The sequence below is a fragment of the Phyllobates terribilis genome, unplaced genomic scaffold, assembly GCF_046119375.1.
Source record: "Phyllobates terribilis strain yellow unplaced genomic scaffold, ASM4611937v1 Scaffold_1__5_contigs__length_1240528914, whole genome shotgun sequence".
Classification (NCBI taxonomy): domain Eukaryota; kingdom Metazoa; phylum Chordata; class Amphibia; order Anura; family Dendrobatidae; genus Phyllobates; species Phyllobates terribilis.
Genome location: NW_027362761.1, coordinates 1,237,580,353 through 1,237,595,806, shown reverse-complemented (window position 1 = coordinate 1,237,595,806; position 15,454 = coordinate 1,237,580,353). Strand labels below are relative to the sequence as shown.

General features: G+C 53.9%; 1 protein-coding gene across 1 annotated transcript in view; it reads right to left on the bottom strand.

Annotated features, from left to right (window-relative positions):
• LOC141164878 (probable N-acetyltransferase camello) overlaps positions 1 to 15,454 on the bottom strand; it is a 31,181-nt gene that overhangs the window by 6,080 nt on the left and 9,647 nt on the right. Inside the window, exon 2 of the mRNA XM_073650544.1 lies at positions 13,491 to 13,848. Within this exon, the coding sequence (XP_073506645.1) occupies positions 13,491 to 13,820 (330 nt within the window). The 5' untranslated portion in view covers positions 13,821 to 13,848. The remainder of the gene's footprint in view (positions 1 to 13,490; positions 13,849 to 15,454) is intronic.

Sequence of the window (15,454 nt, the reverse complement as noted above, 5' to 3'; positions counted from 1 at the left end):
GCAGCTCATGTGCCCCCCAGACACCAGCAGCTCATGTGCCCCCTGACACCAGCAGCTCATGTGCCCCCTGACACCAGCAGCTCATGTGCCCCCCAGACACCAGCAGCTCATGTGCCCCCCAGACACCAGCAGCTCATGTGCCCCCCAGACACCAGCAGCTCATGTGCCCCCTGACACCAGCAGCTCATGTGCCCCCTGACACCAGCAGCTCATGTGCCCCCTGACACCAGCAGCTCATGTGCCATGTGAGGTTTCAGTTTTTCTTTTTTAATAAATTAGCAAAAAATTCTACATTTCTGTTTTTTTTTCAGTCCAGATGGTGCAGAGTGGACTTTACTGAGAAAAAAATGAACTTTTTAGAATTTACCAAATGGCTGCAATGAAACAAAGAGTGAAAAATGTAAAGGGGTCTGAATACTTTCCGCACCCGCTGTATGTCTCACTGTAAGCACCATGCATTTTACTTTGTACACCTCACAATACAGTTTTGAAGCCTTCAGTTCCAAAAATCTTTCTCTGCAGCTGTTATCCTCCTCACCTCAAAACTGAGCCGACCCTACAGCCGCTATCCTGCTCATCTCCTCGAGCTGCCCCTGCTGCCGCTGCTATCCTCCTCACCTTGCCCCTGAGCTGCCCCTGCTGCCGCCGCTATCCTCCTCGCCCCCCCTGAGCTGCCCCTAATGCCATCGCTATCCTGCTCACCCCCCCCGAGCTGCCCCTAATGCCACTGCTATCCACCTCACCCCTGACCTGCCCCTACTGCCACCGATATTCTCCTCATCCCCCCTGAGCTGCCCCTAATGCCACCGCTATCCTGCTCACCCCCCCGAGCTGCCCCTAATGCCACTGCTATCCACCTCACCCCTGAGCTGCCCCTAATGCCACTGCTATCCTCCTCACCTCACCCCTGAGCTGCCCCTATTGCCACTGCTATCCTGCTCACCTCACTCCTGAGCTGCCCCTACTGCCACCGCTATCATCCTCACCTCACCCCTGAGCTGCTCCTACTGCCACCGCTATCCTCCTCACCTCACCCCTAAGCTGCCCCTTCTGCTGCCGCTATCCTTCTCACCTCACCCCTGAGCTGCTCCTACTGCCACCGCTATCCTCCTCACCTCACCTCTGAGCTGCCCTACTGCCACCGCTATCCTCCTCACCTCACCCCTGAGCTGCCCCTACTGCCACTGCTATCCTGCTCACCTCACTCCTGAGCTGCCAGTACTGCCACCGCTATCATCCTCACCTCACCCCTGAGCTGCTCCTACTGCCACCACAATCCTGCTCACCTCACCCCTGAGCTGCCCCTACTGCCACCGCTATCCTCCTCACCTCACCCCTGAGCTGCCCCTGCTGCCGCTATCCTCCTCACCTCACCCCTGAGCTGCTCCTAATGCCACCACTATCCACCTCACCCCTGAGCTGCCCCTGCTGCCGCTATCCTTCTCACCTCACCCCTGAGCTGCCCCTGCTGCTGCCGCTATCCTCACCTCACCCCTGAGCTGCTCCTACTGCCACCGCTATCCTCCTCACCTCACCTCTGAGCTGCCCTACTGCCACCGCTATCCTCCTCACCTCACCCCTGAGCTGCCCATACTGCCGCTGCTATCCTCCTCAACTCACCCATGAGCTGCCCCTACTGCCGCCGCTATCCTCTTCACCTCCTCCCTGAGCTGCCCCTGCTGCCGCTATCCTCCTCACCTCACCCCTGAGCTGTCCTACTGCCGCTGCTATCCTCCCCACCTCACCCTTGAGCTGCCCCTAATGCCACCACTATCCTCCTCACCTCACCTGAGCTGCCCCTGCTGCCGCCGCTATCCTCCTCACCTTGCCCCTGAGCTGTCCTACTGCCGCTGCTATTCTCCTCACCTCACCCCTGAGCTGCCCCTGCTGCCGCTATCCTCCTCAAGTCACCCCTGAGCAGCGTCTACTGCCGCCGCTATCCTACTCACCTTCCCTGAGCTGCCCCTAATGCCACTGTGGCGCCCCTGTGGGTTCAGTCGCCACAGAGGTACTGCATCTCACCCAGAGGTGTGGTACCCCACTCTCAGGTAAGGAAGGAGTGCTGCCCGGGACCCACCCACCTGCATACAACACTACACCCTTCCAGACCAGCAGGCGGGGCAAGATGCACTGGCTTATGCTGAGCTCTGTCCCTGGTTGGAAGTGGGGGGAACCGAGTGAGGGGGAACCAAGTAGTGCGTGTGGGTGGAGGAAGAAGTACAGGGCAGCACTTCAGTAGGAGTACAAAAAGGGAACCATCTTGAGACAGTCAGTTCAGTCAGAGGAGAGAGAGTTGGGAGCAGGAGCTCTGTAGGAGCTCTGCTCAGAGGAGTGGGCCTAGATTGAGAGGCCCAGGAGTACTGGCTGGACGAGGAAGGGAGCAGAGGGAAGGCTCCAGAAGCGAGGGGATCCCAGGGGCAGGGCGAGTGCGGAAGCCACTCGCGCGCCCGAATCTACACGGACGTGGAGGGATCAGGCCGCAGAGGTGACCGGCCCCTAACTAGTGGAGAACTACAAGGCTTAGCTAGAAACTGGAGGCTTCTGTACTTTCAGGGTGCAGTTGCTCACAACCGCAACTACAACCCCTGGCAAAAATTATGGAATCACCGGGCTCGGAGGATGTTCATTCAGTTGTTTAATGTTGTTGAAAAAAAGCAGATCACAGACATGGCACAAAACTAAAGTCATTTCAAATGGAAACTTTAGGGCTTTAAGAAACACTAAAAGAAATCAAGATTAAAAATGTGGTACTCAGTAAGGGTAATTTTTTTCAGACCAAGCAGAGGGAAAAAATTATGGAATCATGAAAAACAAAGACACAAAAGAACACTCCGATACATCACTAGTATTTTGTTGCACCACCTCTGGCTTTAATAACAGCTTGCAGTCTCTGAGGCATGGACTTAATGAGTGACAAACAGTACTCTTCATCAATCTGGCTCCAACTTTCTCTGATTGCTTTTGCCAGATCAGCTTTGCAGGTTGGAGCCTTGTCATGGACCATTTTCTTCAACGTCCACAAAAGATTTTCAATTGGATTGAGATCCGGACTATTTGCAGCCCATGACATTGACCTTATGTGTCTTCTTTCAAGGAATGTTTTCACAGTTTTTGCTCTATGGCAAGATGCATTATCATCTTGAAAAATGATGTCATCATCCCCAAACATCCTTTCAATTGATGGGATAAGAAAACTGTCCAAAATATCAATGTAAACTTGGCCATTTATTGAAGCTGTAATGACAGCCATCTCCCCAGTGCCTTTACCTGACATGCAGCCCCATATCATCAATGACTGTGGAGATTTGCATGTTCTCTTCATGCAGTCATCTTTATAAATCTCATTGGAACGGCACCAAACTAAAGTTCCAGCATCATCACCTTGCCCAATGCAGATTCGCGATTCATCACTGAATATGACTTTCATCCAGTCATCCACAGTCCACGATTGCTTTTCCTTAGCCCATTGTAACCTTGTTTTTTTCTGTTTAGGTGTTAATGATGGCTTATGTTTAGCTTTTCTGTATGTAAATCTCATTTCCTTTAGGCGGTTTCTTACAGTTTGGTCACAGACATTGACTCCAGTTTCCCCCCATTCGTTCCTCATTTGTTTTGTTGTGTATTTCCTGTTTTGGAGACATATTGCTTTAAGTTTCCGGTCTTGACGCTTTGATGTCTTCCTTGGTCTACCAGTATGTTTGCTTTTAACAACCTTCCCATGTTGTTTGTATTTGGTCCAGACTTTAGACACAGCTGACTGTGAACAACCAACATCTTTTGCAACATTGCATGATGATTTACCTTCTTTTAAGAGTTTGATAATCCTCTCCTTTGTTTCAATTGACATCTCTCCTGTTAGAGCCATGATTCATGTCAGTCCACTTGGTGCAACAGCTCTCCAAGGTGTGGTCACTCCTTTTTAGATGCAGACTAACGAGCAGATCTCATTTGATTCAGGTGTTAGTTTTGGAAATGAAAATTTACAGGGTGATTCCATAATTTTTTCCTCAGAATTGAGTGATTCCATAATTTTTTTCCCTCTGCTTGGTCTGAAAAAAATTACCCTTACTGAGTACCACATTTTTTATCTTGATTTCTTTTAGTGTTTCTTAAAGCCCTAAAGTTGGCATTTGAAATGACTTTAGTTTTGTGCCATGTCTGTGATCTGCTTTTTTTCAACAACATTAGACAACTGAATGAACATCCTTCGAGCCCGGTGATTCCATAATTTTTGCCAGGGGTTGTAGATCGCTAAAAAGGTAGCCGCATCGCATTCAGGGGACTACACGTTGCCCACCAAGATCCGAGGCTACTGGCTTGGGACACTGGTTGCGAGGCGCAGGGCAGGAGGGTGAGACCCAGTGCAGAAAGACGACCAAGGAAGGCACACAGAATGGGGTCCCATTATGTACTCCTGAAACACCTGGGAACTTGCTGAACCCCTGCCTTGATAAACACAGGACGGCGTGGGAGGTTACCCTGGCGCTGGGAACCTGGAGTCTGACAACTGTGAGTAAACCTTGAAGACTGCACCCCACTGTGTCCTAGAATTCTTATCTGCGCCATCCCTTGCACCACACCGCACAGCAACATCTACCCCATCAAATCATCCCTGCATTGCCCTGGAGCTAAGCTCAGCCTGTGGAGAGCTGAACCAACTCTGCTGCGTCACCATCAGCTCCAGAGGATCTGCACCGCCGCGGCGACTCCATATAGCCGCATACCACAGGTGGCGTCACAAACATTAACTATTATTATTATTATTTATTGTTATAGCGCCATTTATTCCATGGCGCTTTACATGTGATGGGGATATACATAACAAAAGCATTTACATAATCTTAACAAAACGAGTCAGCGACTGGTACAGGAGGAGCGAGGACCCTGCCCGCGAGGGCTCACAGTCTACAAGGGAAGGGTGAGGATACATTAGGTGAGGGTAGAGCTGGTCGTGCAGTGGTGTTTACTGCAGGTTGTAGGCTTGTCGGAAGAGGTGGGTCTTCAGGTTCCTTTTGAAGGTTTCCACGGTCGGCGAGAGTCTGATATGTTGGGGTAGAGAGTTCCAGAGTAGGGGGGAAGCACGGGAGAAATCTTGTATACGATTGTGGGAGGAGGAGATAAGAGGGGAGTAGAGAAGGAGATCTTGTGAGGATCGGAGGTTGCGTGCAGGTAAGTACCGGGAGACTAGGTCACAGATGTATGGAGGAGACAGGTTGTGGATGGCTTTGTATGCCAGGGTTAGGGTTTTGAACTGAATTCTCTGGGCAATGGGGAGCCAGTGAAGGGATTGACAGAGAGGAGAGGCCGGGGAATAGCGGGGGGACAGGTGGTTTAGTCGAGCAGCAGAGTTTAGGATAGATTGGAGAGGCGCAAGAGAGTTGGAAGGGAGGCCACGGAGCAGGAGGTTGCAGTCGTCGAGGCGGGATATGATGAGGGCATGCACTAGTGTTTTTGCAGAGTCTTTGCTGAGGAATGTGCGGATCCGGGAGATGTTTTTGAGTTGGAGTCGGCAGGAGGTGGAAAGGGCTTGGATATGTGGCTTGAAGGAGAGATCAGAGTCCAGGGTTACCCCAAGGAAGTGAGCTTGTGGGACTGGGGAGAGTGAACAGCCACTGACGTTGATGGATAGGTCGGATGGGGGATGTGAATGAGAGGGTGGAAAGATGATGAACTCTGTTTTATCCATGTTGAGTATAAAAACTATAACTCCCCTTTTATTGACCGCCCTGGGTCATGGACCGGGTCACTGCCACTGTAACATCCCCTGCACCGACCGGCCCGGAACCGAGTACCCCACGGCCCAGGGGCGCATCACCACCGCTATCCACCTCACCTCACCCCTGAGCTGCCCCTACTGCCACCATTATCCTGCTCACCTCACTCCTGAGCTGCCCCTAATGCCACTGCTATCCTCCACACCTCACCCCTGAGCTGCCCCTGCTGCCGCTGCTATCTTGCTCACCTCACCCGAGCTACCCCTACTGCCACCGCTATCCTCCTCACCTCGCTCCTTAACTGCCCCTGCTGCCACCGCTATCCTCACCTCGTCCCTGAGCTGCCCCTGCTGCTGCTGCTATCCTCCTCACCTCGTCCCTGAGCTGCCCCTGCTGCCACCGCTATCCTCCTCACCTCACCCCTGAGCTGCCCCTACTGCCGCTGCTATCCTCCTCACCTCGTCCCGGAGCGGCCCCTGCTGCCGCTGCTATCCTCCTCACCTCGTCGCTGAGCTGCCCCTGCTGTCACCGCTATTGTCCTCACCTCACCCCTGAGCTGCCCCTACTGCCACTGCTATCCTCCTCACCTCACCCCTGAGCTTCCCCTACTGCCGCTGCTATCCTCCTCACCTCACCCCTGAGCTGCCCCTACTGCCGCTGCTATCCTCCTCACTTCGTCCCTGAGCTGCCCCTGCTATCCTCCTCACCTCGTCCCTGAGCTGCCCCTGCTGCCACTGCTATCCTCCTCACCTCACCCCTGAGCTGCCCCTACTGCCGCTGCTATCCTCCTCACCTCGTCTCTGAGCTGCCCCTGCTGCCGCTGCTATCCTCCTCACCTCGTCGATGAGCTGCCCCTGCTGCCACCGCTATTCTCCTCACCTCACCCCTGAGCTGCCCCTACTGCCACTGCTATCCTCCTCACCTCACCCCTGAGCTGCCCCTACTGCCGCTGCTATCCTCCTCACCTCGCCCCTGAGCTGCCCCTACTGCCGCTGCTATCCTCCTCACCTCGTCTCTGAGCTGCCCCTGCTGCCGCTGCTATCCTCCTCACCTCGTCGATGAGCTGCCCCTGCTGCCACCGCTATTCTCCTCACCTCACCCCTGAGCTGCCCCTACTGCCACTGCTATCCTCCTCACCTCACCCCTGAGCTGCCCCTACTGCCCCTGCTATCCTCCTCACCTCGTCCCTGAGCTGCCCCTGCTGCCCCTGCTATCCTCCTCACCTCGTCCCGGAGCGGCCCCTGCTGCCGCTGCTATCCTCCTCACCTCGTCGCTGAGCTGCCCCTGCTGCCACTGCTATTGTCCTCACCTCACCCCTGAGCTGCCCCTACTGCCACTGCTATCCTCCTCACCTCACCCCTGAGCTTCCCCTACTGCCGCTGCTATCCTCCTCACCTCACCCCTGAGCTGCCCCTACTGCCGCTGCTATCCTCCTCACCTCGTCCCTGAGCTGCCCCTGCTATCCTCCTCACCTCGTCTCTGAGCTGCCCCTGCTGCCGCTGCTATCCTCCTCACCTCGTCGCTGAGCTGCCCCTGCTGCCACCGCTATTCTCCTCACCTCACCCCTGAGCTGCCCCTACTGCCGCTGCTATCCTCCTCACCTCACCCCTGAGCTGCCCCTACTGCCGCCGCTATCCTCCTTATCTCGATCCTGGTGTGCCGCTATCCTCCTCACTTTGCAACTGATAGCTGCCCCTATCCTCCTTGCTATCCTCCTCACCTCGCCCCTGAGCTGCCCCTGCTGCCACTATCCTCCTCACCTCACCCCTGAGCTGCCCCTGCTGCCGCTATCCTTCTCACCTCACCCCTGAGCTGCCCCTACTGCCGCCGCTATCCTCCTTATCTCGATCCTGAGCTGCCCCTACTGCCGCTGCTATCCTCCTCACCTCGCCCCTGAGCTGCCCCTACTGCCGCTGCTATCCTCCTCACCTCGTCGCTGAGCTGCCCCTGCTGCCACCGCTATTCTCCTCACCTCACCCCTGAGCTGCCCCTACTGCCACTGCTATCCTCCTCACCTCACCCCTGAGCTGCCCCTACTGCCGCTGCTATCCTCCTCACCTCACCCCTGAGCTGCCCCTACTGCCGCCGCTATCCTCCTTATCTCGATCCTGAGTTGCCGCTATCCTCCTCACTTTGCCACTGATAGCTGCCCCTGCTATCCTCCTTGCTATCCTCCTCACCTCGCCCCTGAGCTGCCCCTGCTGCCACTATCCTCCTCACCTCACCCCTGAGCTGCCCCTGCTGCCGCTATCCTTCTCACCTCACCCCTGAGCTGCCCCTACTGCCGCCGCTATCCTCCTTATCTCGATCCTGAGCTGCCCCTACTGCCGCTGCTATCCTCCTCACCTCGCCCCTGAGCTGCCCCTACTGCCGCCGCTATGCTCCTTATCTCGATCCTGAGCTGCCGCTTTCCTCCTCACTTTGCCTCTGATAGCTGCCCCTGCTATCCTCCTTGCTATCCTCCTCACCTCGCCCCTGAGCTGCCTCTGCTGCCGCTATCCTTCTCACCTCACCCCTGAGCTGCCCCTGCTGCCGCTATCCTTCTCACCTCACCCCTGAGCTGCCCCTGCTGCCGCCCCTATCCTCCTCACCTCACCCCTGAGCTGCCCCTACTGCCGCTGCTATCCTCCTCACCTCGCCCCTGAGCTGCCCCTACTGCCGCTGCTATCCTCCTCACCTCGCCCCTGAGCTGCCCCTACTGCCGCTGCTATCCTCCTCACCTCGCCCCTGAGCTGCCCCTACTGCCGCTGCTATCCTCCTCACCTCGCCCCTGAGAAGCCCCTACTGCCGCTGCTATCCTCCTCACCTCGCCCCTGAGCTGCCCCTACTGCCGCTGCTATCCTCCTCACCTCGCCCCTGAGCTGCCCCTACTGCCGCTGCTATCCTCCTCACCTCGCCCCTGAGCTGCCCCTACTGCCGCTGCTATCCTCCTCACCTCGCCCCTGAGCTGTCCCTACTACCGCTGCTATCCTCCTCACCTCGCCCCTGAGCTGCCCCTGCTTCCGCCACTATCCTCACCTCGCCCCTGCCTGTCCTCCGCTCACTCCTTTAGGTACCTACTCTGGTTTTCGCTTTACTCTTCGGTGACGCTTCTCTCGCCACTGATTAGGTCTTGATGTACATTATGACAGTGTGGAACGTGGGGGCGACACAGGTATGATGTCATGACGTCACGATGCGCTGAGGCCTAGTCAGTGGCATCAAAAGTGCCGATGAAGAAAAGGCCGGAGCAAGAGCCTTCAGGAGCAAGCGCAGGACGGCTGGGGACTCTAGTGGCAATGGCAGCTGGGCGAGAGGCGGAGGATATCATATTTTTATCTCTTTCATCCCAAAATAATCCGAATTGATAGAAGCCGCAATTTTCTGGAAATTTTACCTCATCTGATTCATTAATAATTGATTCACTCGTCCTCGCTCAGGACCGGCCCCGCTTTCCTAGAAGCCTGAAAGGTTAACCTTCTCGGATTGTTGAGTGACAACCTCACAGGGTAGATCTTATGGTCACGCCCAGTTGTCACTGAGTTCCGGCCACAAATATAAGTACTAGCAGCAGAAGAGGATGACGGCTCTCATGACCGGCAGATCGGAGGGGGTAGAGTCCTGTGTGGTGGGGCATTATCAGACCCACCTGTGGATGGTGGAGGTGACCGTCTTCTCCCGACTCGTCCTGCAGACACTGAAGAGTCAGGTGTCGTCCTCATCATACCTGCAGAACCTGCTGACTCCACCTCCACCGCTGAAGAGAAGGAACAATGTCATCTACAGATGTGACAGGGTAAAAGGTCTAACATGGGGGATGGCAGGAATCTGCAGACAAGTGGTGATTGCTCCCACACCCATTAACTCTTTGTGAACCTCACAATTTTTGCACCTCACATATTAACCCCTCATATCTAAAAATGCCCTGAGAGCCGACAACCTGAAGAATATGAGTGCTTCATTAGCTTCAGTAAACTGCTCAGGAGCTTCTTCATGCAACTTTGATGCACAGTGATGAGCTAGGAACCTGGAGGGGACAGAGGAGCCCGGAGAGGACAGGGGAGTCCGGAGAGGACAGGGGAGCCCGGAGAGGACAGGGGAGCCCGGAGAGGACAGGGGAGCCCGGAGAGGACAGGGGAGCCCGGAGAGGACAGGGGACTCCGGAGAGGACAGGGGAGCCCGGAGAGGACAGGGGACTCCGGAGAGGACAGAGGAGTCCGGAGAGGACAGAGGAGCCTGGCGAGGACAGGGAGTCCGGAGAGGACAGGGGAGCCCGGAGAGGACAGGGGAGCCCGGAGAGGACAGGGGAGCCCGGAGAGGACAGGGGACTCCGGAGAGGACAGAGGAGTCCGGAGAGGACAGAGGAGCCTGGCGAGGACAGGGGAGTCCGGAGAGGACAGGGGAGCCCGGAGAGCACAGGGGAGCCCGGAGAGGACAGGGGAGCCCGGAGAGGACAGGGGAGCCCGGAGAGGACAGGGGAGCCCGGAGAGGACAGGGGAGCCCGGAGAGGACAGAGGAGCCTGGCGAGGACAGGGGACTCCGGAGAGGACAGGGGACTCCGGAGAGGACAGGGGAGCCCGGAGAGGACAGGGGAGTCCGGAGAGGACAGGGGAGCCCGGAGAGGACAGGGGAGCCCGGAGAGGACAGAGGAGCCCGGAAAGGACAGGGGAGTCCGGAGAGGACAGAGGAGTCCGGAGAGAACAGGGGAGCCCGGAGAGGACAGGGGAGCCCGGAGAGGACAGGGGAGTCCGGAGAGGACAGAGGAGCCTGGAGAGGACAGAGGAGCCCAGAGAGGACAGGGGAGTCCGGAGAGGACAGAGGAGCCCGTAGAGGACAGAGCAGCCTGGAAAGGACAGGGGAGTCCGGAGAGGACAGAGGAGCCCGGAGAGGACAGAGGAGCCCTGAGAGGACAGGGGAGCCCGGAGAGGACAGGGGAGCCCGGAGAGGACAGAGGAGCCCGGAGAGGACAGAGAAGCCCGGAGAGGACAGAGGAGCCCGGAGAGGACAGAGGAGCCCGGAGAGGACAGAGGAGACTGGAGGGGACAGAGGAGTCTGGAGAGGAAAGGGAGTATTGAGGGAGATATAAGCATGTTTTGATAAAGGAGTCTGATGGGGACAGAAGAGTGTGGAGAGGACAAAGGAGTCTGAAGGAAAGAGGGAGCTTGGAAAGGACAGAGGAGTCTGGAGAAGACAGATAAGTCTTGGGGGACAGAGGAGTCTGGAGGGGACAGAGGAGTCTGGAGGGGATAGCGAGCCTGGAGGGGATAGGGATCCTGGATAGGACAGAGGAGTCTAGAGGGACAAAAGAGTCTGGAGGAGGATAAAGGAGGTTGAAGGTGGTCAGGGGAATCTGGAGGAAACAGGGAGACTGGAAAGGGCAGAGGAGTCTGGAGAGGACAGATGAGAGTGGAGAGGACAGAGTCGTCTGGAGAGGACAGAGGAGAGTGGAGAGGACAGAGGAGTCTGGAGAGGACAGAGGAGAGTGGAGAGGACAGAGGAGAGTGGAGAGGACAGAGGAGAGTGGAGAGGACACAGGAGAGTGGAGAGGACAGAGGAGTCTGGAGAGGACAGAGGAGTCTGGAGAGGACAGAGGAGAGTGGAGAGGACAGAGGAGAGTGGAGAGGACAAAGGAGTCTGGAGAGGACAGAGGAGAGTGGAGAGGACAGAGGAGAGTGGAGAGGACAGAGGAGAGTGGAGAGTTCAGTTGGAAAGGAAATTGAAAAGCTTGGAGAGGACAGAGGTGACGGAGGGGCCCTCTCCAGTGTGTATGGAAGCAAAGCCTACATGTGTACTGAGCAGTCGGGCACATTTGTCCAACAGCTATTGAATTGTTTTGCCACATAAAGAAAACCTGGGTCTGAAGACATCAGTGGAGGCTTTGGATCACTTTCTTCTCCATCAGAAGCTGATGACCCTCAGACAAGCCTCGTGCTGCGCATAAACGTATTTATCTCACTGAGGTTCATCAGAAATATAAAGGGTCCTCCGATGTGGACCAACTCACCCATGGGAAACAATAAAGATATCCAGCTGATCGTCAGAGATGAGAGCTATCAGCCTTCATCGTCATGGAGGAGCCAGCGATCACGGGTGTTGGTTGGATCTGCAATCTCTGTCTATAGAAATGGTCTTACAAAAACTAAAGGCAGAAGTCAGAGAGATTTTCCCAAGACAGTAAGTTATTCCCTATTGATAGGACCCAAGCGATCCTGAGATCAAGGACTAATCTATGCGGCTGCTGGAAGAAGCCAATGCTGATCTGGTTTTGGGATCTCTGTGATTCGCAGCAGTCGGACCTCAGTGATCAGTATGTTACCTCTATTCTATGGTTGGGAAAAAACTGGTTGTGATGATGTGATATGGTGTGTGGGGTATCATTCCATCTATATTCATATTTTACTGATTTTCAGAGTGTTGTCTTGTGGCTCTGTGTCATTCTGTGTATTCCCTCTAATGTGACAACAGAACATTTAGTCTTAATTATCCAGATGTCTATTTTCAGTAAGCCAAGAGAAATACACTATTATCTTTATGTTAACTTTTGAATTGATGTGTTTTTCTTTGGGTCGTCAAGAAGCACTGAATATTATTTGTTGTCTCTGGATGACAGCGACTCAGGGTCATGAAACAATGATATTTGCTAATACGTTAATTACATATTGAACCAGGCCTGGTTTGTTGATTTGCAGAGCAATGGAAGACAAACAATACAAATTGATTAAATGCTCAAACAATGAGACCTGAGCTCCTGCCTGATTGTTTATGGACCTTTCGATTTTGCATGTAATAAAGGTCTTGGGATTGTTCACTCATCTCTTGCTCTGATGATTGTGTAATACTGGAAAAGGACCTCGTGACACTTATATTGAGAAAACCTATTATCTTTATAGCATAAAATGTGAATATAAAACCAACAGATATACAGTGAATCCAGTGCTGGACACTATGAGTAAAGGGCGACCAACTCCCTGGAGGTAAATTCACCGCGCTCATCTCACAGAATGTGATATATTAATGCCTCATTACTCATCTCACATGATTTCTGCATGTCGGGTCATGGTCGCCCGGTCCTGTTCCTGCCTCCATCCTCATAGTATTGGTCTTCATAGACCCTGAAGTCATCATGTGTCACCACCATTAACCATTTCAGGCTCCGCTCAACACACCGGATATTTTTTATTGGCAACATTTTTATTAACATTTATTACCGTGGGAAATAAAACCTGTGCTCACAAGTGTCATCCGCCCTCGGCTGTGATGGGACCATGAGGACCACATCTCTAATATGAGGGGGTTTACAAAAAGTTCCCTCTGGAGCAATGATAAATAATGCAATCATGTGATGGACAAATCCACACAGGTCCAGATGAACCGCACCGGCCGCCATATTGACGGACTTTCTGTACTTTGCATTCATGCATTGGTTTTATCAGTCCAGTGTTCGGTCCATCAGACATCTCTATCCAACTAGTCTTTAATCCGATATTCATAGGTCAGGATAGAGAAATTGGCAAATCTTCCAATCAGTGATGGAACGATCTTCACATCCGTTTTCTCAAAGCCTAATTTTTCGTACAATTTATGAGCAGCGACTTGTATCATTGACGTTTCCAGAGTCAACACTTTGTAGCCACGTTGTCGAGTGAAGTCCATGACCTTCTGGCACAAAGCGCTGGCGATTCCCAGATGTCTTTTGTCCTTAGCCACTGACAGCCGCCTCAACACCATGACTTCAGTAGATCGGGGGGCCGACTGGACGCCCACCATGCCTATGACCCTGCCGTTAGTCTCCACCACCCAGAAACAAGAGTTGTTACTTGCCATGTAGGACTCCTCAATGTCGAGCAAGTCTTCTCTCTGACACTTGTCCACATACCGGTGGTACTCGGAGGTCAGTAAGCGCCGTCCCGCAGTAAACACAATGGCCAGGCTTACTAGAGAGAGTAGATAGGACCTGGAGATTAGGAGCAGGGTGATGAAGGATATGAAAAGCACAAACTGGGCCCGGGGAAGCTTCAGCAAGTAGGCACAAGTGGCCGGGATATGCTCTACCATGCCTTCAGCAAACAGCATACGGACGGCATTGTAGTCCCGGTTCTTGTACACCCGTATGGTGTGGTCAGCCATGGTCCCACAATGCTACACGTGGAAGAACCTGTGGAGAAAGAAGACAGGAAGGAGACCCTCATAATCTCAGACATACATGAACCTTCATGCTCAATACTGATATGGTGCTGAGCATAAATGAGTACACCCCCTGTGAAAAGTAAGGTTTTAGCCAATATCTCACAGAACATCAAAACAATTTCCAATATTTTGACAAGACTGAGTTTCATAGAATATTTTATTTTAACCCATCACATGACAGTGAGGTTAATGATAGAACTTTCATTACAAAATCTTCAGTTTTACTCAAATTAGTTGATGCAAAAATGAGTACACCCCACATAAAAACTATTACATCTAGTATTGTGTGTGACCTCCGTGTAAGGACGGCACAGAGTCTTCTAGGTCTGGAAGGAAGAAGGTAGCGACATATTACTGCGTTCATCCTTCTCCATTCTTCAGAATGAGCTCTAGAGCCTGGATGACGGATGGAGACTGGTGACAACTTGTCTCTTCGTGTGGCACCCCAGGGGTCCGGTTGTCACAATGGCATTGCTTCCCTCACAAGGGGGTGATGCCATGCCTGGAAGCAAGCAGGGGTCCCCTAATCAGGTATATCAGCATGCTACACTTTCCTGGCTCCAGACCAGCGAGGGGAGCTCCTCCCCTTAGCATCTGGAATCTGGAGGCGGGGTTAGTAAGAGTTAGTGAGAGGAGTTGAAGTCAGGACAGCGAAGAGGAAAGACCTGGTGAGTGGAGCTGCATAGCAGCTCACCCCAGAGAGGAGCGTAGAAGAACCGGACACCGGAGTCCGAGGTTGTGGGGCACTGAAGGCCCAGCTGCAGAAACCGGAGGGCAGGAGACTGCAGGTCTCCTGGCCCCATCAGACGCCCGGAGGCTTCGCAGCACATAGGGCCCAGCACCGCCACGTGGAAGCGACGCTCCATGAAGGCCCGAGCTGCCTGCCATATGGGTGAGGAACAGACATTTTACTTAGGGACGAGGGCCGCAGCATAGCTACAAGCAGCAGGGCCAAAGAGATTAGCGCAAAGGGAAGGCCTCCAACTTCACCTGGCGAGGTGGATTCCCAACTTGCTTCCAGGCCGCCCGGACCTCTACTACCAGCTAGTACCCGTGCCCCGGTCTGCCTAACCACCGCAAGTAAAGATAAGAGGAAACCACCATTAAGTTGTGGACTGGTTATTATCTGCGCCATCCTCTGCATTACACCGCACAGCAACATCTATAAAATCACCATTTCCTGCCCTGGAGCTAAGCTCTGCCTGCGGAGAGCTGAACCAACTCTGCTGCGTCACCATCAGCTCCAGAGGATCTGCACCGCAGCGGAGGCTCCATATAGCCGCATACCACAGGTGGCGTCACGAACATTATATATATAAAACTTTAATTCCCCTTTTCTTTATTCCCCTTTTATTGACCGCCCTGGGTCACGGACCGGGTCATCGCCACTGTGACACCCCCAGCACCGACCGGCCCGGCACCGAGTACCCCACGGCCCAGGGGGCGCGTCACTCGCAACTCCCTATAGGGGTCCGGTCGTCAGATCGGGAGACACTTAGTCATGGAGCCACTCTTACAGGTTTTTCTTCAGAAATACAGCAAATGTTTTGTATCATTGTCATGTAGAAAAAATG